Source organism: Monodon monoceros, unplaced genomic scaffold, assembly GCF_005190385.1.
Source record: "Monodon monoceros isolate NGI ecotype Baffin Bay Population unplaced genomic scaffold, NGI_Narwhal_1 Super_Scaffold_3, whole genome shotgun sequence".
Taxonomy (NCBI): Eukaryota; Metazoa; Chordata; class Mammalia; order Artiodactyla; family Monodontidae; genus Monodon; species Monodon monoceros.
In genome coordinates this window covers 75766716-75793101 of record NW_021703780.1, presented here as the reverse complement: position 1 = coordinate 75793101, position 26386 = coordinate 75766716, and the positions used below count along the sequence as shown (strand labels likewise).

The 26386-nt window shown below is 43.2% G+C and overlaps 1 protein-coding gene across 16 annotated transcripts in view; it reads left to right on the top strand.

The window, feature by feature from the left end:
• CADPS (calcium dependent secretion activator) overlaps nucleotides 1–26386 on the top strand; it is a 479603-nt gene that overhangs the window by 207175 nt on the left and 246042 nt on the right. For all 16 annotated transcript variants that reach the window (XM_029242782.1, XM_029242794.1, XM_029242791.1 and 13 more), the window contains exons 5-6: nucleotides 5426–5506; nucleotides 22062–22295. In XM_029242782.1, coding sequence (XP_029098615.1) covers nucleotides 5426–5506; nucleotides 22062–22295 — 315 coding nt within the window. The remainder of the gene's footprint in view (nucleotides 1–5425; nucleotides 5507–22061; nucleotides 22296–26386) is intronic.

Sequence of the window (26386 nt, the reverse complement as noted above, 5' to 3'; positions counted from 1 at the left end):
AGAAATGCTCGTCTAGGCTTTTCAGAGACTCCTGGAACATAATCACTTAGGGTTTCTCGTTTATCACACGAAGGGGCTGTGGACAGAGAGGTCGTGACCTTGGCCCGAGATCGGCCATCTAAGGGCAAATCGTGACCAGCACACAGGCACCTCCCGTCTATGCCAGGGCTCCCCTGGTTTCTTTCATAAATCTCAAAAGGCAGGGAGGGGAGTGAACATCTGATGAGCGCCCACCCTCAAAAGGGATAATTCTAGAAACTCACTGCTAAGCTATAGGACCTACTATGTACCAGCACCACGCTAGGTGCTGTGCATACATAATCATCCCACTCCATCCTTCTATCAACACACTGAGGTAGGTCTCTTTTGTTCTCCCCCGTTTTACAGACAAGAAAGCTGAGGCTTAGAGAGGTTCAGCCACCTGTGTGATCCCTTTGAGTAAGGAAATTGCAGAGCCGAGATTTGGACCCAAGTAGGCCTGACTTCCTTTGAAACACATGGTCTCATTCAGTCCTCTCAGTAGCCATGCAAGATAAAAATGGTCCCCCCTCTACAGTCGAAGAAACCGGGGCTCAAAGAGGTTAAGAGACATAACAAGGTCCTGCAACCAGGGATTGGGATAGCTGGCTGCAGACTCCCCCGTACGGGGTCCTCCACCACACGGTGCTCCTGCCAGGGCGAACGAGCCCGACAGCGATGCTGGTCTGGGTTCTCGTGTCTGCACTGACCGAAGGGACACAGCTGTGAGTGGAGAGAATCCCAGACCTCGGGATGGGCTTGAACCTGTGGCTTAGGTGGTACCTGTCTGCGCTTACCCAGCACCGAGCTGAGTTCTCCATCACTTTAAAAGAAGAGCCCAAGGAAATAGTTCCCTTTGCTTGGCTGGCAGATAAAACAACCACAGTGCCTCTGTTTGACCTCCGCTAGTAGGAAGATTATTTGGCTAATTAGGTGAAAAGCCTTCTTGCACATGTACATGTTTTAACCCTAATGAGCTGTCGCCAGGGAAGTTTGCCCTTGGCCTGGTTCGCCAGGGGATCTTTCCTTTCCTCAGTGGAAAAGACCAGTGAGGTAAACAGAACCTCATTTCCATGGAAGCTCACTCTCTGGCCTTTTCTTTCCAGCAGTTGAAAGGTAATTACTTGATTTCTCTTTATTTGGGGGGGTTTCATAGAGCGGGGCTGTCAAGGCTTTTGATGGAGGATGGCCTTCTCTCTCACACCAGGCTATTTTAGGGAGCTTCGGTTGCATTTCTGTTTCCATCTTCCCTTCAGCTCATTAGCTCTCAGGCAGCAGCGTCCTCCTTCTGGTCACTCCTGCTAATTAAAGTCTAATGAAGCAAAGGACTTGACCCTGGAGAAAGTAGGATACACTGAGAAGCCAAAGAAATTCATCCAGAGATGGAAGCCCCCATCACCTTCCTCTCCGGACACAGAGTATCACACCAAGACCCCGCATCCACACCAGGGAGGGACACTAGCCAATCTGGCACTTTCTCACCTGAATCTTTGATGCCCCGTTGTGGACCGTGTCAGAAATACAGCCAGCGTGGGCTGTTCTAATAACGCAAACAGCAGCCACTGTTTCCTGAGGGTTTGCTGAATGCCAGGCACTGGGCTGAAAGCTTTATATCTGTGGTCTCAGTGAATCCTCATGACAGCCTTGGGGTAGACTTATTATACTGATTAATCAGATGAGGAGGCCTGAGCACAGAGAGGTTAAGTAACTTGCCCAAGGTCACACAGCTACTAAGTGGCAAAGCCAGGTTAAGAACATACCCGTTACTGTTATTTCTTAGGGAGGGCTCTTGCACTGCAACAGCCTCCCCAGAAGAAACCAGTCATGATAGGAAATGGACGGTAGACATTTCTCTGCCCCCGAGTGGTGGCTCTTTGTATGAAACTGAACCACGTAGGAGTGTGGAGTTAGTTGTCAGGGCCAATTAGAAAACCAAAACAATACACTAAAGAAGAAAGTCAACATAAAGCAGAACAGAAGAGTTCCAGTCTGAGGCAGAGCCAACTCCCATTTCAAATGGCTCATGCCACTTTACCACATTCCTGAACCTTATAGAGACTTGGTGTCCTCGTCGGTCAAATGGGAATAATAGCGGTACATACCTCATAAAGTTGTTTTACTTGGGAATTTCTCAAACTGCTCTGTGAAATACTTGTTTTCAGTGAAAAAATTGTGTCAAAGACGAAGTTAAACACAGTTAAACAAGCTGATTTACTCTAGAATTTCTTCGAATCTTAATTATGCTAATACGTATTATAAATTTTCAGGAAGAAGCAGTGTTTCTTGACCCCAGAATCCTTTTCCTGGGAGAATGCATGTTAACATCTATTTCTTGGGACCCCTTAGAGAAGGCTTTAATATAGGTCATACAGTCCCTGGTCTTGAACTAGGCATCAGTGAATGCTAATCCCCTCTGTTTTGTGCCCAGATTATTCAAATAGCCATACCTGTTCTTGTTAGATTTAAGTTCCATGGAGGCAGGAACTGGGTCTGTCTTGTTCCTTTCTGTATTCCAGTGTCATGCATAGCAAGACACTCCGTAAAAATGTGATGAATGAATGAATGAACCAATGCATGAAGCTTTGTGTAGACCTAGCCTGCTCATCTTCACTGCCGGCATCCTCTGCTGTTTCTAATTGTATCTGGTGAGGCCCGTGGGAGAATTCAGACACCTCTGAGAAATGTCATAATGGGGATGGTTCTGTTGGGTTGTTTTTTCTTTTCACTTTTAACCTCTGAGCACCGTATCTTCTGACAGAAGCCCCCAACTTCAGCCCCTAACCGAATCATTTTGCTGCTTCTCAGTGAAGTAGTCAGATGTTTTCTTTGCATATGTATTTTGAACAGGGTATTTCTGAGTGTTCCCAGTGGGTTTGCACCTGGGTATGAAGACGTCTTGGGGTTCCAAGGGAATAGAATAAAAACAGTTCATTGGAGCTTAAAACCAGCACTGAGGATACCATGTTTCCCACGTGTGCCTGTTGGCAAGTGGTGATGGAGGGACCACTGGTTAGTGGTGTGACCGCTCTCCAGTGGTTCTCTTGATTTATTTAGAACAGGATTTCCAACTCATGTTCTCTGGGCGTTAAGCAAAAAATAAAAATTTAAGTTAAATGATAGTTGAGTTGGTCAAAATCTGACAGATTTCCTTACTGCTGAGCTTCTCAGAGATATTGTGCATTTCGACACAGCATTTCCCAAACTTATCTAGCCATTCTTTTTTTTTTTTTTTTTTTTTGCGGTACGCGGGCCTCTCACTGTTGCGGCCCCTCCCGTTCCGGAGCACAGGCTCCAGACACGCAGGCTCAGCGGCCATTGCTGACGGGCCCAGCCGCTCCGCGGCATGTGGGATCTTCCCGGACCGGGGCACGAACTCGTGTCCCCTGCGCCGGCAGGCGGACCCCCAACCACTGCGCCACCAGGGAAACCCTCTAGCCCTTCTTTTGGAGCCCTTCTGGATCCTTTCTTCTGGAGTCTGTAATAAGGGTGTTGTTCAGCAAAACACCCGTTTGGAAATGCTACTTTAGAATATATGACCAAAAGTAACAATCCCATCTTTATGATCTAGAAAACAGTCCTGCTTATCAAAACTGTGGGAAAGAGAAGATAAGGCAACTCCTGAATTGAACAGGGTGATAAAAATGCAGAGCATAAAGCCAGATAGATTTTTATGTTTTGTATAACAAACCCAGGAAGACTATTCATGATGCTTCAAAACTATGACCATAAATTGTCCAGTGTTCTTATTTACATCATATTAGAAATAACTTATTTTCTATACCATTTTATAGCATAGATTAGATTCTTTTTTAAGCATGGAGCTGGGTTTTCATTTTCAAATATCTGAAAAAAATTCCATACTTTTCAGATTTCTGAATAAAAATGGCTTTTAAGAGAAAGGGACTTAGAAAACTCACATATTTCTTTGTCTACTTTTTGTTGTGAGTTAATCTGTTCTGAAAAGAAGAATACAGCACATCCCATTTGAATGTCACTGTTCCCTACTTATTAAACTTTTCTGTGAATAAAATAATTTATCAGGTACTGAACAAAGCAGACTCAATTACAGCTTGACGTATAACGCTAGGCTTGCTTGGAAGTAAAGAGAGAACTTCAATTCCTAGAGCAAGGATCAGTAACTACGGCCCGCCACCTGTTGTACATAAAATTTTATTGGAACACAGCAGTGCTCATTCATTTACATGTTGCCTGTGTCCATTTTCACACCTCATTGGAAGATGTGAGTCACTGCAACAGAGATCTTATGGCCCTCCAAGCCTAGAGTGTTAATTATATGGACCTTCGTAGAAATATTTGCCAATGTCTTTCATAGATTTATAGAAAGATGGGAGAGGGATGATGGAGGTTACATAACCAACCCCTTCATTCTATGGATGGGAAAACTGACACTAGAGAAGTTAGGGAATTGTCTACCCATCAGAGAAGACAAAGATAGATTTCTTTTTTTTTAAGCCAGATGTAAATTTAATGTAGATGTGGCAAAAATCACCTGAGTGGGTAACTATCTAACTGCAAATTTCACAAGCAGATTACGGATGGCCTCCCCTTGAAGCATACTCTGTGTAGTTTCTAATGCATGCATTCAATTCGTTAGGAGAAGGAGGCTCGCACCTACTTCCACTTTACTGCTTAATTTTTTCAAGTAATTTTTATTACAGTGTAGTTGCTTTACAATGTTGTGTTAGTTTCTGCTGTACAGCAGAGCGAATCAGCTATACGTATATATATATGCCCTCCTTTTTGGATTTCCTTCCCATTTAGGTCACCACAGAGCATTGAGTAGAGTTCCCTGTGCTATACAGTAGGTTCTCATTAGTTATCTGTTTTATACCTAGTAGCGTATATAAGATATCAACACCAGCTGAGAGGTAGCAGCCATCTGGAGTACTTGTTGAAAAGGTCTCAGGGCTCAGAGAGAAAGGATGCAATGATTAACTAATCATCCATGGTCCAGGGGCGGGAGAGCAGCAGGATATATGCCACGTAGGTGCTATGGATGCGGACTATGTCCGCTCGGTACGATACTAACAGTTATATTACCACCTCCTTCCTTGTACGTCTGCCCTGTAAACACTTCTTCGCTGGACCCCAAAACAGGAGAGCTGCATCAAGCCCTCATTAGAAGCACTGCTGCCTAGAAGTTCAGAGGTGGTTCTTATTCAAGTGCATTTAGATGTCTTTCTTAGCAACAGCCTGCCTACCACATCACATTCTCCTTAAAACGATTTAACTTGGGATTTCCCTCAAACTGGATTTGTGTGTCCCACGATTCTTACGTTTTAGTGGAATAGGTCTGTGGGGGCACAGAGTAGCTGGGTGTGAAGTCATGAGTTCCTTGGCTTTTGTCACCCAAACTGAAAGTCTCCACATTTGTGCTTTTGTGCAGCTGGACAATCCAGATGAGCAAGCAGCCCAGATCAGACGAGAGCTGGACGGACGTCTCCAAATGGCAGACCAAATAGCCAGGGTAAGGAAACGCTGGGGACACGTGCTGGGGGACCGGGCCAGAGTCCCACACCGGAAGTGCACTGATCGTTAAGGGCCGTGGAAAGATAAAACTGAGAATTTCACCTTCTCAGGAAGAAGAGGATAATCACCTGGTAGGGTCCTCAACCCTTCTTTCTCAGGGCAAGTGTCCTAGACACAGCACATGTATTTCCTATCCTCCAATCAATACTGAAACTCCAGCCTCACCTTTCTTCTGAGTCCCAGACTTACATTTCCATCTGTCTGTCGAGCACTTCCACGTGGCCAGTCCCTTGCATTTCAGGTTGGATGTGTTCCAAATCTTACTGCCCGCCGAGTACACACACCTGCATAGACTCCTCACGTGGCCTCCACGCAGTTACCATGGATGAAACCTCCCAGTCATTGTCAATTCCTCCTTCCTCCCCAGAACACTCAACACTCCCATCTCCACCTGGCTTCTTGATTCTGCCTCCCAAATGTGGGCCAGATCCCTTTACTGGTTCCCGGCACCACTGCTAGTGCTTTGATCCAGGCCCCTCATCTTCCACGCCTGGATCTTACAACAGCCTCCTAGTGGGTACATCCCTGGCCTCACTCCCTCCCTGTGTCCTGTCCGTCCTGCATGTAATCATCATTCGAAGCCTCATATATGAACATCTCGTAACAGAGCCTCCAAATCCTTCAACAGAATCCTCCAGTGTCCCCAGAACAAAATCTCGGTGCTTTACAATGATACTCAAGGCTCTTAATCCACAGACCATATCCTTCTTTATTGGCCTCACCTCCCACAACTTTCCCACCAGAGCTCCCCATTCCAGCTATACAGAATGTCTCCCTCTGAATACCCCAGGCTCTTTCCAGCCTCAGTGCCTTTGTACCCACTAGTGTTTCAATGTGGAATGACCTTTCTCCTCTCCTGCACTTAGCAAGCTCTCCTACTCAGCCTTCAGTCCTCAACTGAAAACCCCTTGTCTAAGAGCTGAGCTCATCCTGCCCACTTGTGCTTTCTTCTTGCCACATGTAAACCTTTATTATGACAGTTCATTCAATGGTGACTATTCATTTACATGTCTGAGTCTCGCAGTAGATGGGATTGCTCTAGGGTTGGGATGTCTCCCTGTTGAGGATAGGGAGTCTAAGAATTATCTCCTATTCTTTTTTTTTTTTTTTGCGGTACGTGGGCCTCTCACTGTTGTGGCCTCTCCCGTTGTGGAGCACAGGCTCCGGACGCGCAGGCTCAGCGGCCATGGCTCACGGGCCCAGCCACTCTGCGGCATGTGGGATCTTCCCGGACCAGGGCACAAACCCATGTCTCCTGCATCGGCAGGCGGACTCTCAACCACTGCACCACCAGGGAAGCCCCTATCTCCTATTCTAACTGTTCTACCATTTGTGCTAACAGTAATCGTGCTAGTGGCATTTCTTGAGCACTGACTCTGCGTCAAGCATGTTACATGCTTTACATATGCCATCTCATTCCATCCTCCAAACAGTTCCATAGGGGCATTTGTTATTCTTGTTTTAGAGATGGGAAAATCTAGGCTGACCATGAGAGGTACTAGTTAAGAGGCTACAATGGACCCTTCACTCAAGTCCTAAGTATCAGGACTGGGCTCACCCTACGTGCAAAATTTAAAAATGGGGGTCGGGATGTGGGGGAGGAGGAGTGCAGGGTGGAGCTTGGTGTTCAGCCTTCCCCTCTACGGAAAGAAGCTTCTCAGGATTTGTACACATGGCAAGGAATTCTACTGGACGAGAAACCGAAGAGAGACTCCAAAAAGCAGGAAAATCCCCTTTTGTGCTCAAGTAGTTGTGTTGAAACGTTCTGCATCTTGTTTTCGGACACCTTCAAAGTTTATGGTCAGGTCAGTCTGGTGGCTAAAAGTAGTATGTAGTTCTCTGGCTAAAGGTAGTGTAAAAGGCTCTTATGTTTGAAAATCCTGCTTAATGTGGGAGTAAACATCAATAAGGCTTCGGAATGTACTTCTCTAAATTCAGCACCTCCTCAGCAGATTATCCAGAAAATAAAGGTCATTTGGTCCATGCCCTGCCCTTAGGCAACTATTATATCCCCAACTAATAAGTATTCGTGCCACTTAAAGAAAATTTTACACACACACACTTCAAAAACAAGTTCATGGCACCTTTATTTTAGTTGTCTTGTTTACTTTTAAGGCTTAACATGATAATTTTAGAAATTTGCGTAAGCTAATTTTAATTTTTAAAAGACCACGGGTGAACAACCGTTACATAGTGCGCCAAGTTGCTCATTTCTGAACAATAGATCAAAGAACACTCCCGAGGAGCTTCAAGATGGCGGAAGAGTAAGATGCACAGATCACCTTCCTCCCCACAAATACATCAGAAATACATCTACATGTGGAACAGCTCCTACAGAACACCTACTGAAGGCTGGCAGAACACCTCAGACCCCCCAAAAGGCAAGAAACTCCCCACTTACCTGGGTAGGGCAAAAGAAAAAAAGGAGACAAGAATAGGGACGGGACCTGCACCAGTGGGAGGGAGCTGTGAAGGACGAAACGTTTCCACACACTAGGAGCCCCTTTGCGGGCGGAGACTGCGGGTGGCGGAGGGGGAAAGCTTCGGAGCCACGGAGGAGAGCACAGCAACAGGGGTGCGGAGGGCAAAGCGGAGAGATTCCCGCACGGAGGGTCGGTGCCGACCGGCACTCACCAGCCCGAGAGGCTTGTCTGCTCACCCGCCGGGGCGGGCCGGGCTGGGAGCTGAGGCTCGGGCTTTGGTCGGAGCGCAGGGAGAGGACTGGGGTTGGCGGCGTGAACACAGCCTGAAGGGGTTAGTGCGCCGCAGCTGGCCGGGAGGAAGTCCGGGGAAAGGTCTGGAGCTGCTGAAGAGGCAAGAGACTTTTTCTTGCCTCTTTGTTTCCTGGCGCGCGAGGAGAGGGAATTCAGAGCGCCGCTTAAAGGAGCTCCAGAGACGGGCGCGAGCCGCGGCTAACAGCGCGGACCCCAGAGACGGGCCTGAGACGCTAAGGCTGCTGCTGCCGCCACCAAGAAGCCTGTGTGCGAGCACAGCTCGCTATCCACAACCCCCTTCCGGGGAGCCTGTGCAGCCCGCCACTGCCAGGGTCCCGGGATCCAGGGACAACTTCCCCGGGAGAACGCACGGCGTGCCTCAGGCTGGTGCAACGTCACGCCAGCCTCTGCCGCCGCAGGCCCGCCCCGCACTCCGTGCCCCTCTCTCCCCCTGGCCTGAGTGAGACAGAGCCCCCGAATCAGCTGCTCCTTTAACCCTGTCCTGTCTGGGCAGGAACAGACGCCCTCAGGCGACCTACACGCAGAGGTGGGGCCAGATCCAAAGCTGAGCCCAGGGAGCTATGTGAACAAAGAAGAAAAAGGGAAATCTCTCCCAGCAGTCTCAGGAGCAGCGGATTAAATCTCCACAATTAACTTGATGTACCCTGCATCTGTGGAACACCTGAATAGACAACGAATCATCCCAAATTGAGGAGGTGGACTTTGGGAGCAACGATATATATATATTTTTTTCTTTTTTTGTGAGTGTGTATGTGTATCCTTCTGTGTGTGATTTTGTCTGTATAGCTTTGCTTTTACCATTTGTCCTAGGGTTCTGTCTGTCCTTTTTTTTCTTTTTTACTTATTAAAAACTTTTTCTTAATAATTATTTTTTACTTTAATAATTTTATTTTTACTTTATTTTATTTTATCTTCTTTCTTTCTTTCTTTTCCTCCTTTTATTCTGAGCCGTGTGGATGACAGGCTCTTGGTGCTCCAGCCAGGCGTCAGGGCTGTGCCTCTGAGGTGGGAGAGCCAAGTTCAGGACACTGGTCCACAAGAGACCTCCCAGCTCCACGTTATATCAAACGGCAAAAATCTCCCAGAGATCTCCATCTCAACGCCAAAACCTAGCTCCACGCAACAGCCAGCAAGCTACAGTGCTGGACACCTTATGCCAAACAAATAGCAAGACAGAAACACAACCCCATCCATCAGCAGAGAGGCTGCCTAAAATGATAATAAGCCCTCAGACACCCCAAAACACACCACCAGATGTGGACCTGCCCACCAGAAAGACAAGATCCAGCCTCATCTACCAGAGCACAAGCACTAGTCCCCTCCACCAGGAAGCCTGCACAATCCACTGAACCAACCTTAGCCACAGGGGACAGACACCAAAAACAATGGGAATTTTAAACCTGCAGTCTGCAAAAAGGAGACCCCAAACACAATAAGTTAAGCAAAATGAGAAGATAGAAACACACAGCAGATGAAGGAGCAAGGTAAAAACTGACCAGATGAAACAAATGAAGAGGAAATAGGCAGTCTACCTGAAAAAGAATTCAGAGTAATGATAGTAAAGATGATCCAAAATCTTGGAAATAGAATGGAGAAAATACAATAAACGTTTAACAAGGACCTAGAAGAACCAAAGAGCAAACAAACGGTGATGAACAACACAGTAAATGAAATTAAAAATTCTCTAGAAGGGATCAATAGCAGAATAACTGAGGCAGAAGAACGGATAAGTGACCTGGAAGATAAAATAGTGGAAATAACTACTGTAGAGCAGAATAAAGAAAAAAGAATGAAAAGAATTGAGGACAGTCTCAGAGACCTCTGGGACAACATTAAATGCACCAGCATTCGAATTATAGCGGTCCCAGATGAAGAAGAGAAAAAGAAAGGGACTGAGAAAATATTTGAAGAGATTATAGTTGAAAACTTCCCTAATATGGGAAAGGAAATAGTTAATCAAGTCCAGGAAGCACAGAGAGTCCCATACAGGATAAAAACAAGGAGAAACACGCCAAGACACGTATTAATCAAACTATCAAAAATTAAATACAGGGGTGCTTCCCTGGTGGCACAGTGGTTGAGAGTCCGCCTGCTGATACAGGGGACATGGGTTCATGCCCGGGTCCCAGAGGATCCCACATGCCATGGAGTGGCTGGGCCCGTGAGCCATGGCTGCTGAGCCTGCGCGTCTGGAACGGGAGAGGTCACAACAGTGAGAGGCCTGCGTACTGCAAAAAAAAAAAAAAAAAAATTCAGGGACTTCCCTGGTGGCGCAGTCGTTGGGAATCTGCCTGTAAACGAAGGGGACACGGGTTCGATCCCTGGTCCGGGAAGATCCTACATGCCGCAGAGCAACTAAGCCTGTGGGCCACAACTGCTGAGCCTGTGTTCTGGAGCCTGTGAGCCACAACTACTGAGCCCGGATGCCTAGAGCCCATGCTCCGCAACAGAAGAAGCCACCACAATGAGAAACCCGCGCACCGCAGTGAAGAGTAGTCCCTACTCGCCACAACTAGAGAAAGCCCTCACACAGCAATGAAGACCCAACTCAGCCATAAATAAATAAACAAGCACTCTTACTTTAAAAAAAAAAAATTAAATACAAAGAAAAAATATTAAAACAGCAAGGGAAAAACAACAAATAACACAAAAGGGAATCCCCATAAGGTTAACAACTGATCTTTCAGCAGAAACTCTGCACACCAGAAGAGAGTGGCAGGACATATTAAAAGTGATGAAGAAGAAAAACCTACAACCAAGATTACTCTACCCAGCAAGGATCTCACTCAGATTTGACAGAGAAATTAAAGCCTTTACAGACAAGCAAAAGCTAAGAGAATTCAGCACCACCAAACCAGCTCTACAACAAATGCTAAAGGAACTTCTCTAGGCAGGAAACACAAGAGAAGGAAAAAGATCTACAATAACAAACCCAAAACAATTAAGATAATTGTAATAGGAACATACATGTCAATAATTACCTTAAATGTAAATGGATTAAATGCTCCAACCAAAAGACATAGATTGGCTGAATGGATACAAAAACAAGACCCATATATATGCTGTCTACAAGAGACCCACTTCAGACCTAGGGACACATACAGACTGAAAGTGAGGGGATGGAAAAAGGTATTCCATGCAAATGGAAATCAAAAGAAAGCTGGAGTAGCAGTTCTCATATCAGACAAAATAGACTTTAAAACAAAGACTATTAGAAGAGACAAGGACACCGCATAATGAACAAGGGATCAACCCAAGGAGAAGATATAATAATTGTAAATATTTATGCACCCACCATAGGAACACCTCAATACATAAGGCAAATACTAACAGCCATAAAAGGGGAAATCGACAGGGATGCAATCATAGTAGGGGACTTTAACACCCCACTTTCACCAATGGACAGATCATCCAAAATGAAAATAAATAAGGAAACACAAGCTTTAAATGATATATTAAACAAGATGGACTTAATTGATGTTTATAGGACATTCCATCCAAAAACAAAAGAATAAGCATTCTTCTCAAATGCTCATGGAACATTCTCCAGGACAGACCTTATCTTGGGTCACAAATCAAGCCTTGGTAAATTTAAGAAAACTGAAATCGTATCAAGTATCTTTTCTGACCACAAGGCTATGAGACTAGATATCAATTACAAGGAAAAATCTGTAAAAAATACAAACACATGGAGGCTAAACAACACACTACTTAATAACCAAGAGGTCACTGAAGAAATCAAAGAGGAAATCAAAAAAATACCTAGAAACAAATGACAGTGAAACACGATGACCCAAAACCTATGGGATACAGCAAAAGCAGTTTGAAGAGGGAAGTTTATAGCAATACAATCCTACCTTAAGAAACAAGAAACATCTCAAATAACCTAACCGTACACCTAAAGCAATTAGAGAAAGAAGAACAAAAAAACCCCAAACTTAGCAGAAGGAAAGAAATCATAAAGATCAGATCAGAAATAAATGAAAAAGAAATGAAGGAAACAATAGCAAAGATCAATAAAACTAAAAGCTGGTTCTTTGAAAAGATAAACAAAATTGATAAACCATTAACTAGACTCATCAAGAAAAAAAGGGAGAAGACTCAAATCGACAGATTTAGAAATGAAAAAGGAGAAGTAACAACTGACACTGCAGAAATGCAAAGGATCGTGAGCGATTACTACAAGCAACTCTATGCCAATAAGATGGACAACCTGGAAGAAATGGACAAATTCTTAGAAACGCACAACCTTCCAAGACTGAACCAGGAAGAAATAGAAAAAATGAACAGACCAATTACAAGCACTGAAATTGAAACCATGATTAAAATTTTTCCAACAAACAAAAGCCCAGGACCAGATGGCTTAACAGGCGAATTCTATCAAACATTTAGAGAAGAGCTAACACCTATCCTTCTCAAACTCTTCCAAAATATAGCAGAGGGAGGAACACTCCCAAACTCATTCTACGAAGCCACCATCACCCTGATACCAAAACCAGACAAAGATGTCACAAAGAAAGAAAACTACAGGCCAATATCACTGATGAACATAGATGCAAAAATCCTCAACAAAATACTAGCAAACAGAATCCAGCAGCACATTAAAAGGATCATACACCATGATCAAGTGGAGTTTATCTCAGGAATGCAAGGATCCTTCAATATACGCAAATCAATCGATGTGATACACCATATTAACAAATTGAAGGAGAAAAACCATATGATCATCTCAATAGACGCAGAGAAAGCTTTCGAAAATTCAACACCCATTTATGATAAAAACCCTCCAGAAAGTAGGCATAGAGGGAACTTTCCTCAACATAATAAAGGCCGTGTATGACAAACCCACAGCCAACATCGTCCTCCATGGTGAAAAACTGAAACCATTTCCACTAAGATCAGGAACAAGACAAGGTTGCCCATTCTCACCACTATTATTCAACATAGTTTTGGAAGTTTTAGCCACAGCAATCAGAGAAGAAAGAGAAATAAAAGGAATCCAAATCGGAAAAGAAGAAGCAAAGCTGTCAGTGTTTGCAGATGACATGATACTATACATAGAGAATCCTAAAGATGCTACCAGAAAACTACAAGAGCTAATCAATGAATTTGGTAAAGTAACAGGATACAAAATTAATGCACAGAAATCTAGCATTCCTATACACTAATGATGAAAAATCTGAAAGTGAAATTAAGAAAACTCTCCCATTTACCACTGCAACCTAAAGAATAAAATATCTAGAAATAAACCTACCTAAGGAGACAAAAGACCTGTATGCAGAAAATTATAAGACATTGATGAAAGAACTTAATGATGATACAAATAGATGGAGAGATATACCACGTTCTTGGACTGGAAGAATCAACATTGTGAAAAGCACTATACTACCCAAAGCAATCTACAGATTCAGTGAAATCCGTATTAAACTACCACTGGCATTTTTCACAGAACTAGAACAAAAAATTTCACAATTTGTTTGGAAACACAAAAGACCCCGAATAGCCAAAGCAATCTTGAGAAAGAAAAATGGAGCTGGAAGAATCAGGCTCCCTGACTTCAGACTATACTACCAAGATACAGTAATCAAGACAATATGGTACTGGCACAAAAACAGAAATATAGATCAACGGAACAGGATAGAAAGCCCAGAGATAAACCCACGCATGTATGGTCACCTTATCTTTGATAAAGAAGGCAAGAATATACAGTGGAGAAAAGACAGCCTCTTCAATAAGTGGTACTGGGAAGACTGGACAGCTACATGTAAAAGAATGAAATTAGAACACTCCCTAACACCATACACAAAAATAAAAAAGTGGATTAAAGACCTAAATGTAAGGCCAGACACTATAAAACTCTTAGAGAAAACATAGGCAGGACACTCTATGACATAAATCACAGCAAGATCCTTTTTGACCCACCTCCTAGAGAAATGGAAATAAAAACAAAAATAAACAAATGGGACCTAATGAAACGTAAAAGCTTTTGCACAGCAAAGGAAACCATAAGACGAAAAGACAACCCTCAGAATGGGAGAAAAATATTTGCAAATGAAGCAAATGACAAAGGATTAATCTCCAAAATTTACAAGCAGCTCGTGCAGCTCAATATCAAAAAAACAATCAACCCAATCCAAAAATGGGCAGAAGACCTAAATAGACATTTCTCCAAAGATATACAGATTGCCAACAAACACATGAAAGGATGCTCAGCATCACTAATCATTAGGGAAATGCAAATCAAAACTACAATGAGGTATCACCTCACACCAATCAGAATGGCCATCATCAAAAAATCTACAAACAGTAAATGCTGGAGAGGGTGTGGAGAAAAGGGAATCCTCTTGCACTGTTGGTGGGAATGTAAATTGGTACAGCCACTATGGAGAACAGTATGGAGGTTCCTTAAAAAACTAAATAGAACGACCATACGACCCAGCAATCCCACTCCTGGGCATATACCCTGAGAAAACCATAATTCAAAATGATACATGCACCCCAGTGTTTATTGCAGCTCTATTTACAATAGCCAGGGCATGGAAACAACCTAAGTATCCACTGACAGATGAATAGATAAAGAACATGTGGCACATAAATACAATGGAATATTACTCAGCTATAAAAAGAAATGAAATTGAGTTATTTGTAGTGAGGTGGATGGGCCTAGAGTCTGTCATACAGAGTGAAGTAAGTCAGAGGAAAACAAATACCGTATGCTAACACATATATATGGAATCTAAAAAACAAAGAAATGTCATGAAGAACCTAGGGGCAAGTCGAGAATAAAGATGCAGACCTACTAGAGAATGGACTTGAGGTTACAGGTAAGAGGAATGATAAGCTGGGACAAAGTGAGAGAGCTGCGTGGACATGTATACACTACCAAACGTAAAATAGATAGCTAGTGGGAAGCAGCCGCATAGCACAGAGAATTCAACTCAGTGCTTTGTGACCACCTAAAGGGGTGAGATAGGGAGGGTCGAAGGGAGGGAGACGCAAGGGCGAAGAGGTACGGGGACATATGTATATGTATAATTGATTCACTTTGTTATAAAGCAGAAACTAACACACCATTGTAAAGCAATTATACTCCAATAAAGATGTTAAAAAAAACCCAAAAAACTCTCCCTTGGCCCACACCACTGGGTATTTTGATACCTAATAGGATGTTACTGACAACTTAGAACTAGACTTTCTTGGACAATGAAATAGGCAACTAAAGTAAATCTTGGTCAAAGTATATGGAGGGTATATTTAAACATTCAGGAGGATTTCTATGAGAATCTTCCCACTACTATCTCCTGTTCTCCTGGAAATTGACTGTCTTCTTTTGCAATATTCGTTCATGCCAGTGGCCCCCTTGCCACAGTTACTTGGTTCTGGAAGTGGACTTCTCACCCAAGTGGAACCAATCACATCTCCCAGCCTGCCCCGGCCATTAGTGATTGGTCCAGAAATGGATGCAGCTAAACCAGTGAACCCCTTCACTGGGACCTGTGGACTGCAGGCCAACAGAGCTATGTCTTGTAGTGGTAGAAAGATGTCTGCGGCCATGTTCATTTCTTCAGTGTAGGGGAAAGAAGATAAAAGAGTGAAGCTAACATACATACAGAGATAAACAGAATATACTGAGATCCTCAGGGTGTTCAAGACACTGAATCTACTTCTTCCTGATCGTCAGCTGTGTAACTGTTTTTCCTTCAGTTTAGTTGGATTCCAAGAAAAGGAAACTCTACTTCTGCTTAAACTAGCCTGGCTAATACTGAGGAAGAGTGAGAAGTATCTCATCTACTAAAAATTAAATATCAAGTTTTCAGATACAGACTAGTTCCTGAAAAGATATTGAAACAAAGCACCCATGCTTATCTTCTTTTAGCATGCCCTGATTTTTCTATTTGTAGCATCACAGTGAATTTTATTGAGGGTGTGCAATTCAACCCATATGGCTAAACGTCAGCTCCTGTAAATATCATAACCAGAAATTCCTGGAGATAGATGTCATCCATCATACATAATTCACTGTGTTCTCGGAATTATAAGATGGGTAGAGTGTCTTGATTGCAAATTAGAAGCACCAACTCAAGGAAGCTTTTAAGAGAGGGGATTGATTCTAGGGATCAAGGAATGTCTCACAGAGCCCATGGGCAAGGTACAGCCAAGACCTAGGAAGGGAGTGGAGCCAGGGGCCACCAAGTGGTCAGGACTTTCCCCCTTCCCTTGAGCCTGTGTGTCCCATTCATTATTCCTTCTTTCTCTGCAGACCATCTTTCTTTGCTTCTCAGATGGGAAACATGGCTGTTCCACAGTTCTCCGTGTTTCCAGGATGGCCAAATAGAAAACCATTTAGCCAGTCAACCTCTGTCTCAAATCTTTCTCCCAATGTCCTCTTTCCGCTTTTCTCACTACCCCCTCACATTCACAATTTCAAGAGTCAGTCTTCTGACTGGCCCCGCTTAGTTCAAGGGCCAACCCCTAGAGCAGTCGATCAGTCCACCGTGGAAAGGGGGTGAGGTCTCAGTGAACACGTGGATGCTAGAGATACATCACTGAGGGAGAGGGTGGTACCGACAAGGTAGGGCTCTGGGTGGGGTGATCATTATGAATTGGGAGCCCCTCGAAGATGTGTGCAAAATAACTGTTGCTTATGCGGTGTTTACTGTGTGCCCAACTCTCTTCTAAGCATTTTACATTTGAGAACCTACCTAACCCTCCAACAACTTTATGAGAAAGGTGCTCCCAGTATCCCCATGTCATAGAGGAGGCTGAAGCACAGACATTAGAGGCCTTGGCCAAACTCATTCACTGACCAGAACCTTCTCTCTTAACCAGTATGCACACTACCATTACAAAATGCCTTCCCAAATATAGAGCCTCATTTCCCCATCGCCCCAATCCAAAGATCCAACATGCCCTTCACCCAGGCCTTCACCTTTCTGCATCCTGACCTCTCTCTCTGCTGATCAGTCCTTTATTAATTTGCCCTGGCTATGCAATTCATGTAAACTCTCATTTAGACCTGTGACAAATGATCCTGCGAGTTAACGATGATTCTCCGCAGTTCAGGCACATCAAAGAGTTTAAGTGACGTATCAAAGTTGACACAGCTAGTAAGTAGAAAGCCGAGTGCTTTAATTCCAAGGTTCACGTTCTTTCTTTTGAGTAGTCAGATGACAGGCAGTTACACCAGGGCAAGAGTGCCCCCAGCTCCTCCCTCCCTGATGGTTGCCCCTCCGGGAAACTGCTTTCTCTCTTGCACGAAAATTTGCTGTGCCTTCCCTTCAGTTTATCCAGAAGCCCAAAGGAAGCAAAAGCAGCAGGCAGAATGGGCTCCTGGGATTCTGAATCCCTTCCACTTTGATTTCCTTGGCATCTGGAAAAGAGGTGGTGGGGACCTAGGTTGTTCCGCCAGCAGCATTCTTATCCTCACGTGCTTACAGAAGGCAAATGTTTGTCTTTTCTTCCTGGGAGAGAAGGGAGGCAAGTGCAAGGTGGCTTTCCTCTACCCGCAACCCTACCCTGTAATCTATCAGTTCAGTCACACCAACATCCAACGAACGAATCATCAGAGACGGCTGTGTGAGCCCTCACTGTGAACATCAGATACGCTGCCTTAAAAGATCCATGAAGAGATCTGAATGCATTTTTTTAAATGTGGTAGAAAAGACTTCTTAATCCCTGCTCAAACATTTTCCCACATCCTCTCATGTTGACGTTAAAGAGTCCCCAAATTTCACCCAGGAATTAAGCCTAAATTATTTAAATTGTGTGATTAGAAGTTGACATTGGAGCTTAAACAGGCAGCTTGTGGCATTAGTGCTGCTGTGATATTTGCCAGTTCTTTTGGCCACGTTTTGGGTAAAATTCCAAAATTCTTGAGCTGATTATATAAGACAAATACTACAGCTTTTAAAATAGAGGCAGAGGTCTGGGAGTGAAACACCATTGTTTTTTCAAGCTGTCATTTCAGTGGGGAGTTGCCATTTAAACCGCATTCTCTGCAGAAGCAAAATGACCATCTCATACCACGGTCCCATTGCAGGTACTAATGATGTGCCTAGGTGAGAAGTGACATCCACATATTTCCCTGATGGAAAAGTTCTGCTCCATACATTGCCAACAATCAGATAAAAGTGGAATCCTCTCCTACCAGAGAATGATAGCACCCCCAGCTTACAAATGAATGTTGTTGTACCTGGCATCTACCCTGTGTCCAAGCACATGGTAGAAATTTAGTTCAATTTTTGGCCTGCAAGAATGTGTGTAGGGAGCATCTCCCTGACTCTGGCCTTCGTAAGGCAGCTAAGAACCCAGAGGAATCTGAGTTCAAAGAAAAATCTAAATGCCAAGGGCGTTCATTCAAGGAAAAGGAAGTCCACCTAATTCAAAGAAGCTAAGGAAGTAAAACTAAGCCACTTAAGGACAGCTTTGAGTAAAAGGACCAATCCAGGAAACTATTAATATAATACCTGTGCCCAAAATGCCTTCTAATGTCTGTGAGGCTGCTTTTGAAATGTGTTTATAGTGGGGCTGCTGTTGAAAACCCCTTTAGAAAGTCAGCCTAGATTGACAGAATGCTATTCCTTCTCAAGGCTTAAGTACTCAGAGTAGAAAAATGGCCTTGTTTTCCCTTGCAGACTTCAGTGGGTTTTTTTTTAATTTATTTTTTATTTATTATATATATATATATATTTTTTTGTCTTCATTGCTGTGCATGGACTTTCTCTAGTTGAGGCGAGCAGGGGCTACTCTTTGTTGTGGTGCGTGGGCTTCTCACTGCGGTGGCTTCTCTTGTTGCGGAGCACGGGCTTTAGGTGCGCAGGCTTCAGTAGTTGTGGCTCTCGGGCTCTAGAGCGCAGGCTCAGTAGTTGTGGCGCACGGGCTTAGTTGCTTCACAGTATGAGGGATCTTCCTGGACCAGGGATTGAACCCATGTCCCGTGCATTGGCAGATGGATTCTGAAGCCCTGCACCACCAGGGAAGTCCCTAGACTTCAGTTTTATAAGCATCTTTTTATGATGTCATTAGGAACTGTCCAAGTTCTGGGAGGAGTGGTCATTCTTTGGATTTGTCCAATATTCTCTTGCAGAAAGTTTGGTGGATGCCAGCTCTGGGCCAGAGTTGTGGTGTCTGTAATCACTGCGTCTTCTTCCAAAATTGCAAGACTGTGGAGTTAAAAGGCCTTGAGTGAGTCCCAAAGATGGGTGTGATGAAGGGACCGCACTTGATAGTAAGGCTGATTGGCAGGAGAGAACCCACTTCACAGACACAGTGGTTTTTCTCTCCATCTCCATGGCAACTGCAGGGCCAGCAGCTGCCAGTAAAATCAAAGATACACTTACCCAGCTCCTCCAATATCCCATATAGTTATAAGGTTTGGGCCCCAGTACAAGGACGAAAGAGATAGATCAGTGTCCCAGCCTTCAGGCTGTTAGTATGTAACCTGTGCTGCTTGGCAGCCTTTAACATCACTTAACTTACCTCATTCTTCTCTTCACTCGTTAGAAGGACCATGTTCAAAAGAAGATGGGGAAGTATTTTGTGACCACATTCAGTTGTATAGACCTTCTTGGATTCGTGGTTGCCTATTACATATTTCTCAGAAAAGAGCAAATAAAAGTGGCCCTGTCTCAGCCAACTCAACCCGGTGTCAAACGCTTCCTCATCCTTCAGACTCTCAGCCTAAGGGTCACCTCCTCCGGAAGGCTACCCCTGATTCTCTCAGGAAGAGATCACTTCTCATCTACTTCCATCAAGCATCTACCTTGACGTTTCCTTAAAGATCTTTCTCTCTGCTAGCTGTAAAGCTCCAGAACAGTTCGCACCCTTTCATCATGATCTCCCCATGCCTAACACTGTGCCAAGCACAGTTTGGGTGGCAGTAAATATTTTCTAAGTGATGATGGCCCAGCAGCCCAGGGCCTTTGTCATAAAGGATACCCACATTTTTGAGGCTCACATTTGTCCTCTGATTGAGCCCAAGAATGATAAAACGCCAGCCCACTGTGCAAAAGTTTCGAAGATATGAGTCTTGAGTATTGAAAGGAAAATAAGAGAATCTCAGGCATCTAAACTGCAAGAGGAATAACTTGGCTTTCTTAGAATTAGAAAACCAATAAAAGTCAAAGCTCCTTTCTGTGACTCTAAATACCCTCCTCTCTCCTCTTCTCTTCCTTCCCTCCTTCCTTCCTCTCTCTCACAGTCTCTCTCCCCCCTCTATCTCCCCATCACTTTCTCGCTCTTTGTCAAGTTCTTACGCTGCTTCCACTTGGTCCAACATGGACAATATGGCAACCACCCAAGAGTCTCTCTTTATGATCTTACTGTTGCAGTTTCACCACTGATCGCAATCTCAACATCTCTCAGTTCAATTGCTTGAGAGATTAAATCCAGTTGATTGCTGGCCACTTGGTAGAATTAGCTGGATGACTTTAAGTCAGGTGCCCACATATTAGACATCTTATTTTTCTGCCACCCAGAATTGGCAAACCAATTCATGTTCCGTGGGACCCAGGTGGAGTTCTACCCTGAGCCACAGGGACAGAGGAAATAATGCAGGCCTAAGCAATTCAACATGACATCACTGGCCATGGAAACTGGTTCAGGGTATGCACATAAGTCAGATTTCAGGTGAGGATTCTGAGATAAAAGATCCTCCATCTTCTGTGAGCATTACAGGAGGAGATGTTCACTCTTCCTTTAGATAGTGTGATGTGGTGTTGTGAGGTACAGATCTTTAGCAATCTTTCTGTCACATTAGAAGGAGCCAGACTGAGCATGAAGCCAGCCCAGAAGAACCCAAACCAAGTTTTGGAGGAAAAACTCAGTTATAATGATATTATCTGACTCCTAATTCCAGTCTTGTCTGAAGCTGGTTCTACCCTAGGACATTTTCAAACCTATACATTCCTTCATTGTTTAAGCCAGTTCAAGTGGATTTTTCTGTCACTTGCAAAAAAAAAAAAAAGTCAAACTGATTTGATTTGCCACTCACCTGCTCATTTATGGAGCTGGGCTGCAGAGAGCACATTCATGTTTCAAGTGGGAAATGATTCTTTGAGAAGGTGATTGATCCAAACTCTATTCATCTGAGGCACCTGGACAACTCAGAGGTATGAAGTTGGCTAAAGCATGTTGCCATTACAACTGAACTCTTAAGGAATGAAAAAATATAGAGTTCAGTTCTGATACTGAATTGCTTTATCTTCTCTTCTAAGGAATTTTAATCATGTTTTTCATCACTTGTTTAATTTTTTTTCAATTTTTCTTCAAAACAGTTAACTATTCTTCTTAGAAATAGCCACAGGCTGTGTTTGAAACATCTCAAATGAGCTCCTTTTGAATTATTCATGTGAGAAAATCTCTATAGATATCCAGAAATAGGGTGCTTTTCTGTCTCCTCAGCTTAAAAACAACTGGCTGCATTTTGCTAAAAAGAAAAACTGTTTGAATTGAGACCGGATTTGAAGAACATCACCCCATTTTTCTTTCCATAGATCACATTTGCTGGAGAAAACTTGGGTGGGGGGAATAGAACTATAATAAAACATTTGCCTCTTTCTTACTATATGTTTATGTATGTGTTTCTTACCTGTTAGAGATTATAAATAACTAGAAGGCAGGCAGCTGTCTACTCAACCCAGCTGAACATTTTTCTAGCACGATGCCACGATATCTGGGCAAATGTCACTAGTGGTAGATGTCAGCAGAGCTCTGGACTGTGTTTACTCCTCTGCTCATTCCTTTCTCTTTCTTTACAAGGAACGCAAATTTCCCAAGTTTGTATCCAAAGAAATGGAAAACATGTACATTGAAGAGCTGAAGTCATCCGTCAACCTGCTCATGGCTAATTTGGAGAGCATGCCAGTTTCCAAAGGCGGCGAGTTCAAGCTTCAGAAACTCAAACGCAGCCACAACGCTTCCATCATCGACATGGGTGAGGAGAGTGAAAACCAGCTCTCCAAGTCAGACGTCGTGTTATCTTTCTCCCTGGAGGTAAAAGCCCTAGACCCTTGAAAGTTTCCTGGCATCGCAGGCAGGACATGGGTGATGAGATGCCTCACAATCAGCTTGTTTTCCTCCTTGCACCCCAGGAGCAGTTATTAAAATAACAGCTTGCTCAGCGTAGCTCAGCTAATCGGCAAGTAATTTCCCATCTCCAGGAGACCATACTTTTTCCTTAGGAAATGTAGTCCTAAGAACCACTTACTAAATTTAATGTTGGATTACTTTCCCCAACTTAAAGCAGCCCTTAAGGGTTTTGTAAATACCTTGTGCAATTTAGAGAGTTTAACATTTTGGCAACCTGTGTTACAAAAAAAGCAATCTAGTATCATTTCATGGTGGGTTGTCAATTTTCTCTCCCATTCTCTCTCCCTCTGGCTGCCCCATTAGAGAGTCCCTTGTTGCAGTGGAGACTCTTTTAGTTTGTCTCATCACCCCAAGAAAGAACCCATTTTGGCCAGAACTGTGGCAGAAGGCTCAACATGTCAATATCTCTCTGTAACTTTTACTCACATGTTTGTTTATCATATGTATAATCTGAGGAGTAGATCTGATCTAACTACATCAGAATTATTGAAAACTGGTTCAATATGCACATTTCCTGTGCCACCCAGAACTGTTGACCCAGAGCTCTAGAGGATGAGAATATAAAATGGTGTGGTCACTTTAGAAAACAGTTTGGTGGTTTCTCAAAAAGCTAAACATAAAATTACCATGTGATCCAGCAACTCCACTCTTAGATATCTACCCAAGAGAGATGAAAACACGTCACCACAAAGACTTGCTTACAAATGTTTATAGCAGCATTATTCATTATAGCCCCAAATGGAAACAACTTAAATGTCTATAAGCTGGTGAAAGGGCAAAATGTGGTTCATCCATATGATAGAATACTCTTCACCAATTAAAAGGAACAAGCTACTGAAACTTTGATTTAGATGCTTTGATTTAGATGAACCTCCAAAACATTATGCTTAGTGAAAGAAGCGAGACACAAGAGGCCACATATTGTTTGATTCCATTGATATGAAATGTCCAGAAAAGGTAAATATCCAGAAACAGAAAGTAGGTTAGTGTTGCCTGGGGCAGGAGGTAGAAATGGACATAAGGGACCTTATTGGGGGAGATAAAACTGTTCTGAAACTGATTTATGATGATGGTTTCTACAACCTAGTAAATTTATTTTTTTTAATATTTATTTATTTATTTGGTCGCACCAGGTCTTAGTTGTGGCAGGCGGACTCCTTAGGTGTGGCTTGCAGCTTCCCTAGTTGCAGCACATGGGCTACTTAGTTGCAGCTCGCTAGCTCCTTAGTTGCGGCACGTGGGCTCCTTAGTTGTAGCATGCGAACTCTTAGTTGCGGCATTACTGTGGGATCTAGTTCCTCGATCAAGGATCGAACCCAGTCCCCCTGCATTGGGAGCGTGGAGTGTTCACCACTGCGCCACCAGGGAAGTCCCTAAATCACTGTATTGTACACTTGAAATGTGTGAATTATATGATATGTAAAATATGCCTCAATAAAATTGTCAGGAATAAGAGCTCTAGGCGGAGTATAGCCCTGGAATGTGCATTTTAATGAGCTGCCCAGGTACTCCTTACACTCCAAAGTTTGAGAACCATTCGTAGCATATGAAAGCTCAACCCCAAAAGGATTTTATGATAATCCAACATTTAGGGAAACCAAGAGAATAGATCCGATTTCTATAGATTTAATTAAAATTTGTAAAGACTAAATTAATATTTGAGAGCATCATTAAGGCTTGCTGTGAATTAACTGCAGGTAATTTGTTTTACTGTGCTCAGTTCAGATTGAGATAGTCACATTACAGGGTTTTCAACATGTATTTTGCAGGTGGAAGAGGCAGTATTCAATTAAATATAGAGCACTTGGTGTGTGAAGAACTCATCAGTGTAATTTCACACAAACTTCCTTTCTTTTTTTTTTTTTAATACTGCCACCTGAGATACTGAATGCTTTTTCTTAGGTGTCTTTGGATTTGATTATTGCCAATTAAAGGTGGTAATTTATTTCCTACTGCCTCTTGTCTTCCTCCTGAAAGGTGGGGGGGAAGTGGTTTATTGATATTCATGGAGCTTTTAAATCTGCAATTTTCTAATTCTTCATCAGTACTCAATATTACACAGCTGACTATCTAAAATATAGATGTGGGTGAGTCCCCAACCATACTGCCAGACGTACATGATTCAAACAGGCTGTAACTTGTAAGTACAAGTACTGAATGAAATGCTCTAGGGTTCCCAAATACTGTTTAATTAGAACACTAAATTGCACATCATACTAAACCAGCCAGCAAAAGGCATTGGGTATCTATTTGTGAATGTGTTTTGGCAGACACAGTTAGGGGGGTAAAAAGAGAGAGAGAGAGGCCTGTCACAGCATCAGGGTAGACTAGGTTTGAATTTGCAGGTTGGTACAAGACTTATTTTATGTATTTATAGAATTGCATGGCTAGAAGGGACAGCAGAGAATAGTCACCTGGAGTAAGAGAACTGAGGTCCAGGATTACAAGTGACATGGCCCTGGGTGGGTGGAGTGCTCTGATGAAAAATAATAGGTATTTGTAGAATCCTTCACCATCATTCACTCAGTGAATCCTCACAACAGTCTTTCAAGGCATTTGCAGATGTGGAAACAAAGCCTTGGAGTGGTTAAGAACCTAGCAAATGATGACACAGCTAGTGAAAATGCAGGTTCGGGATTTGAACGCATCTTTAAAATTCTAAAAATTGTATTCTTTCTCCAGTGCCTCTCATTTCTTTTCATTTGATGGTTCTTTCCACCCAGTGTAAAAATTTCAATTGCATACATCATCTCATATGATCCTCACACAACGGCCATGTAGAGAGAGAGAAGACGTATCGTTATCCCCACTATACAGATGAGGAAACTGAGGCTCAGGAGATTTGAAAGAAAAGTGCAGTGACTTCAAGGTCAAGATCTGCCCAACATCACATGAGTAGTACCCTGGCTCCTGGATCAGCAGCATCAATATTCACATCATCAGGGAAATGGTTAGAAATGAAAAGTCTTACATACACACACTACTATATATAACATAGGTAACCAACAAGGACCTACTGTATAGCACAGGGAACTCTACTCAATATCCTGGGATAACCTATATGAGAAAAGAATCTGGAAAAGAATGAATATACGTATATATACAACTGAATCACTTTGCTGTACACCTGAAACTAGCACAACATTGTAAATCAGCTATACTCCAACACAATTTTTTAAAAAAAGAAAGAAAATGAAAAGTCTTGGACTCCACCCCAGACCTCCTTGTCAGCAACTCGGGAGGTGAAGCCCAGCCGCGTCTGGTTTAACCAGCGCTCCAGGCGATTCTGATTCACACTAGGTTTGAGAACCCCTGGGCTTAAGCAGCAAAACTGACCTGTGAATCCTGATTCAATGCCAGCCCTGTTGTACTTCCTTGCATCAAGCCCATTAAAAAGCGTACATTTTTTGCACACCCACATCCTTCTTGTGTAATGCCATTACCTCTTTTGGAGTACAATCCAGTAATTTTTTTTTTTTAACGTACCTTGGTCTTTAGAGATCTCTGATTGTGAGTCATTTGTTTCCGATTTTTAAATCATTGTCTCTCTCCTCCCCTCCCCTCCGTCCCCTCCTCTCCTCTCTTCTCCCTTCTCTCTGATGAGCAGCACCTACCACTAAATATGAAAATAGCAGGTGATTGAATGGAGTTTGGGGGTAGTGGTGGGAAATGCCAGGAATTATAAATGATATAACTTGTTCCATCAAAACACCAGCCTTTTCCCTCAGTCTAGACAGAGAGTATGCAACTGCAGGCTTTTTTTTTTTTTTTTTTGACCCAACAATGTTGGCCTGCACAGAGTTTGTGTATTTTATTTCTCCCCTTTAAAATTATTGTCAAAATTTCAAAATCAGATTTCTGACTTTGATTCTGATTCATATTTCCATTTCCCAGTAAGAGAAATTGGAGTCTTTGGCAACTCTGGACTGGGGTAAAACAAGGCAACAATGGGCTGCAACTGAGTAGCAACTGCTCCCTTTAAATGGAGTGCTCCC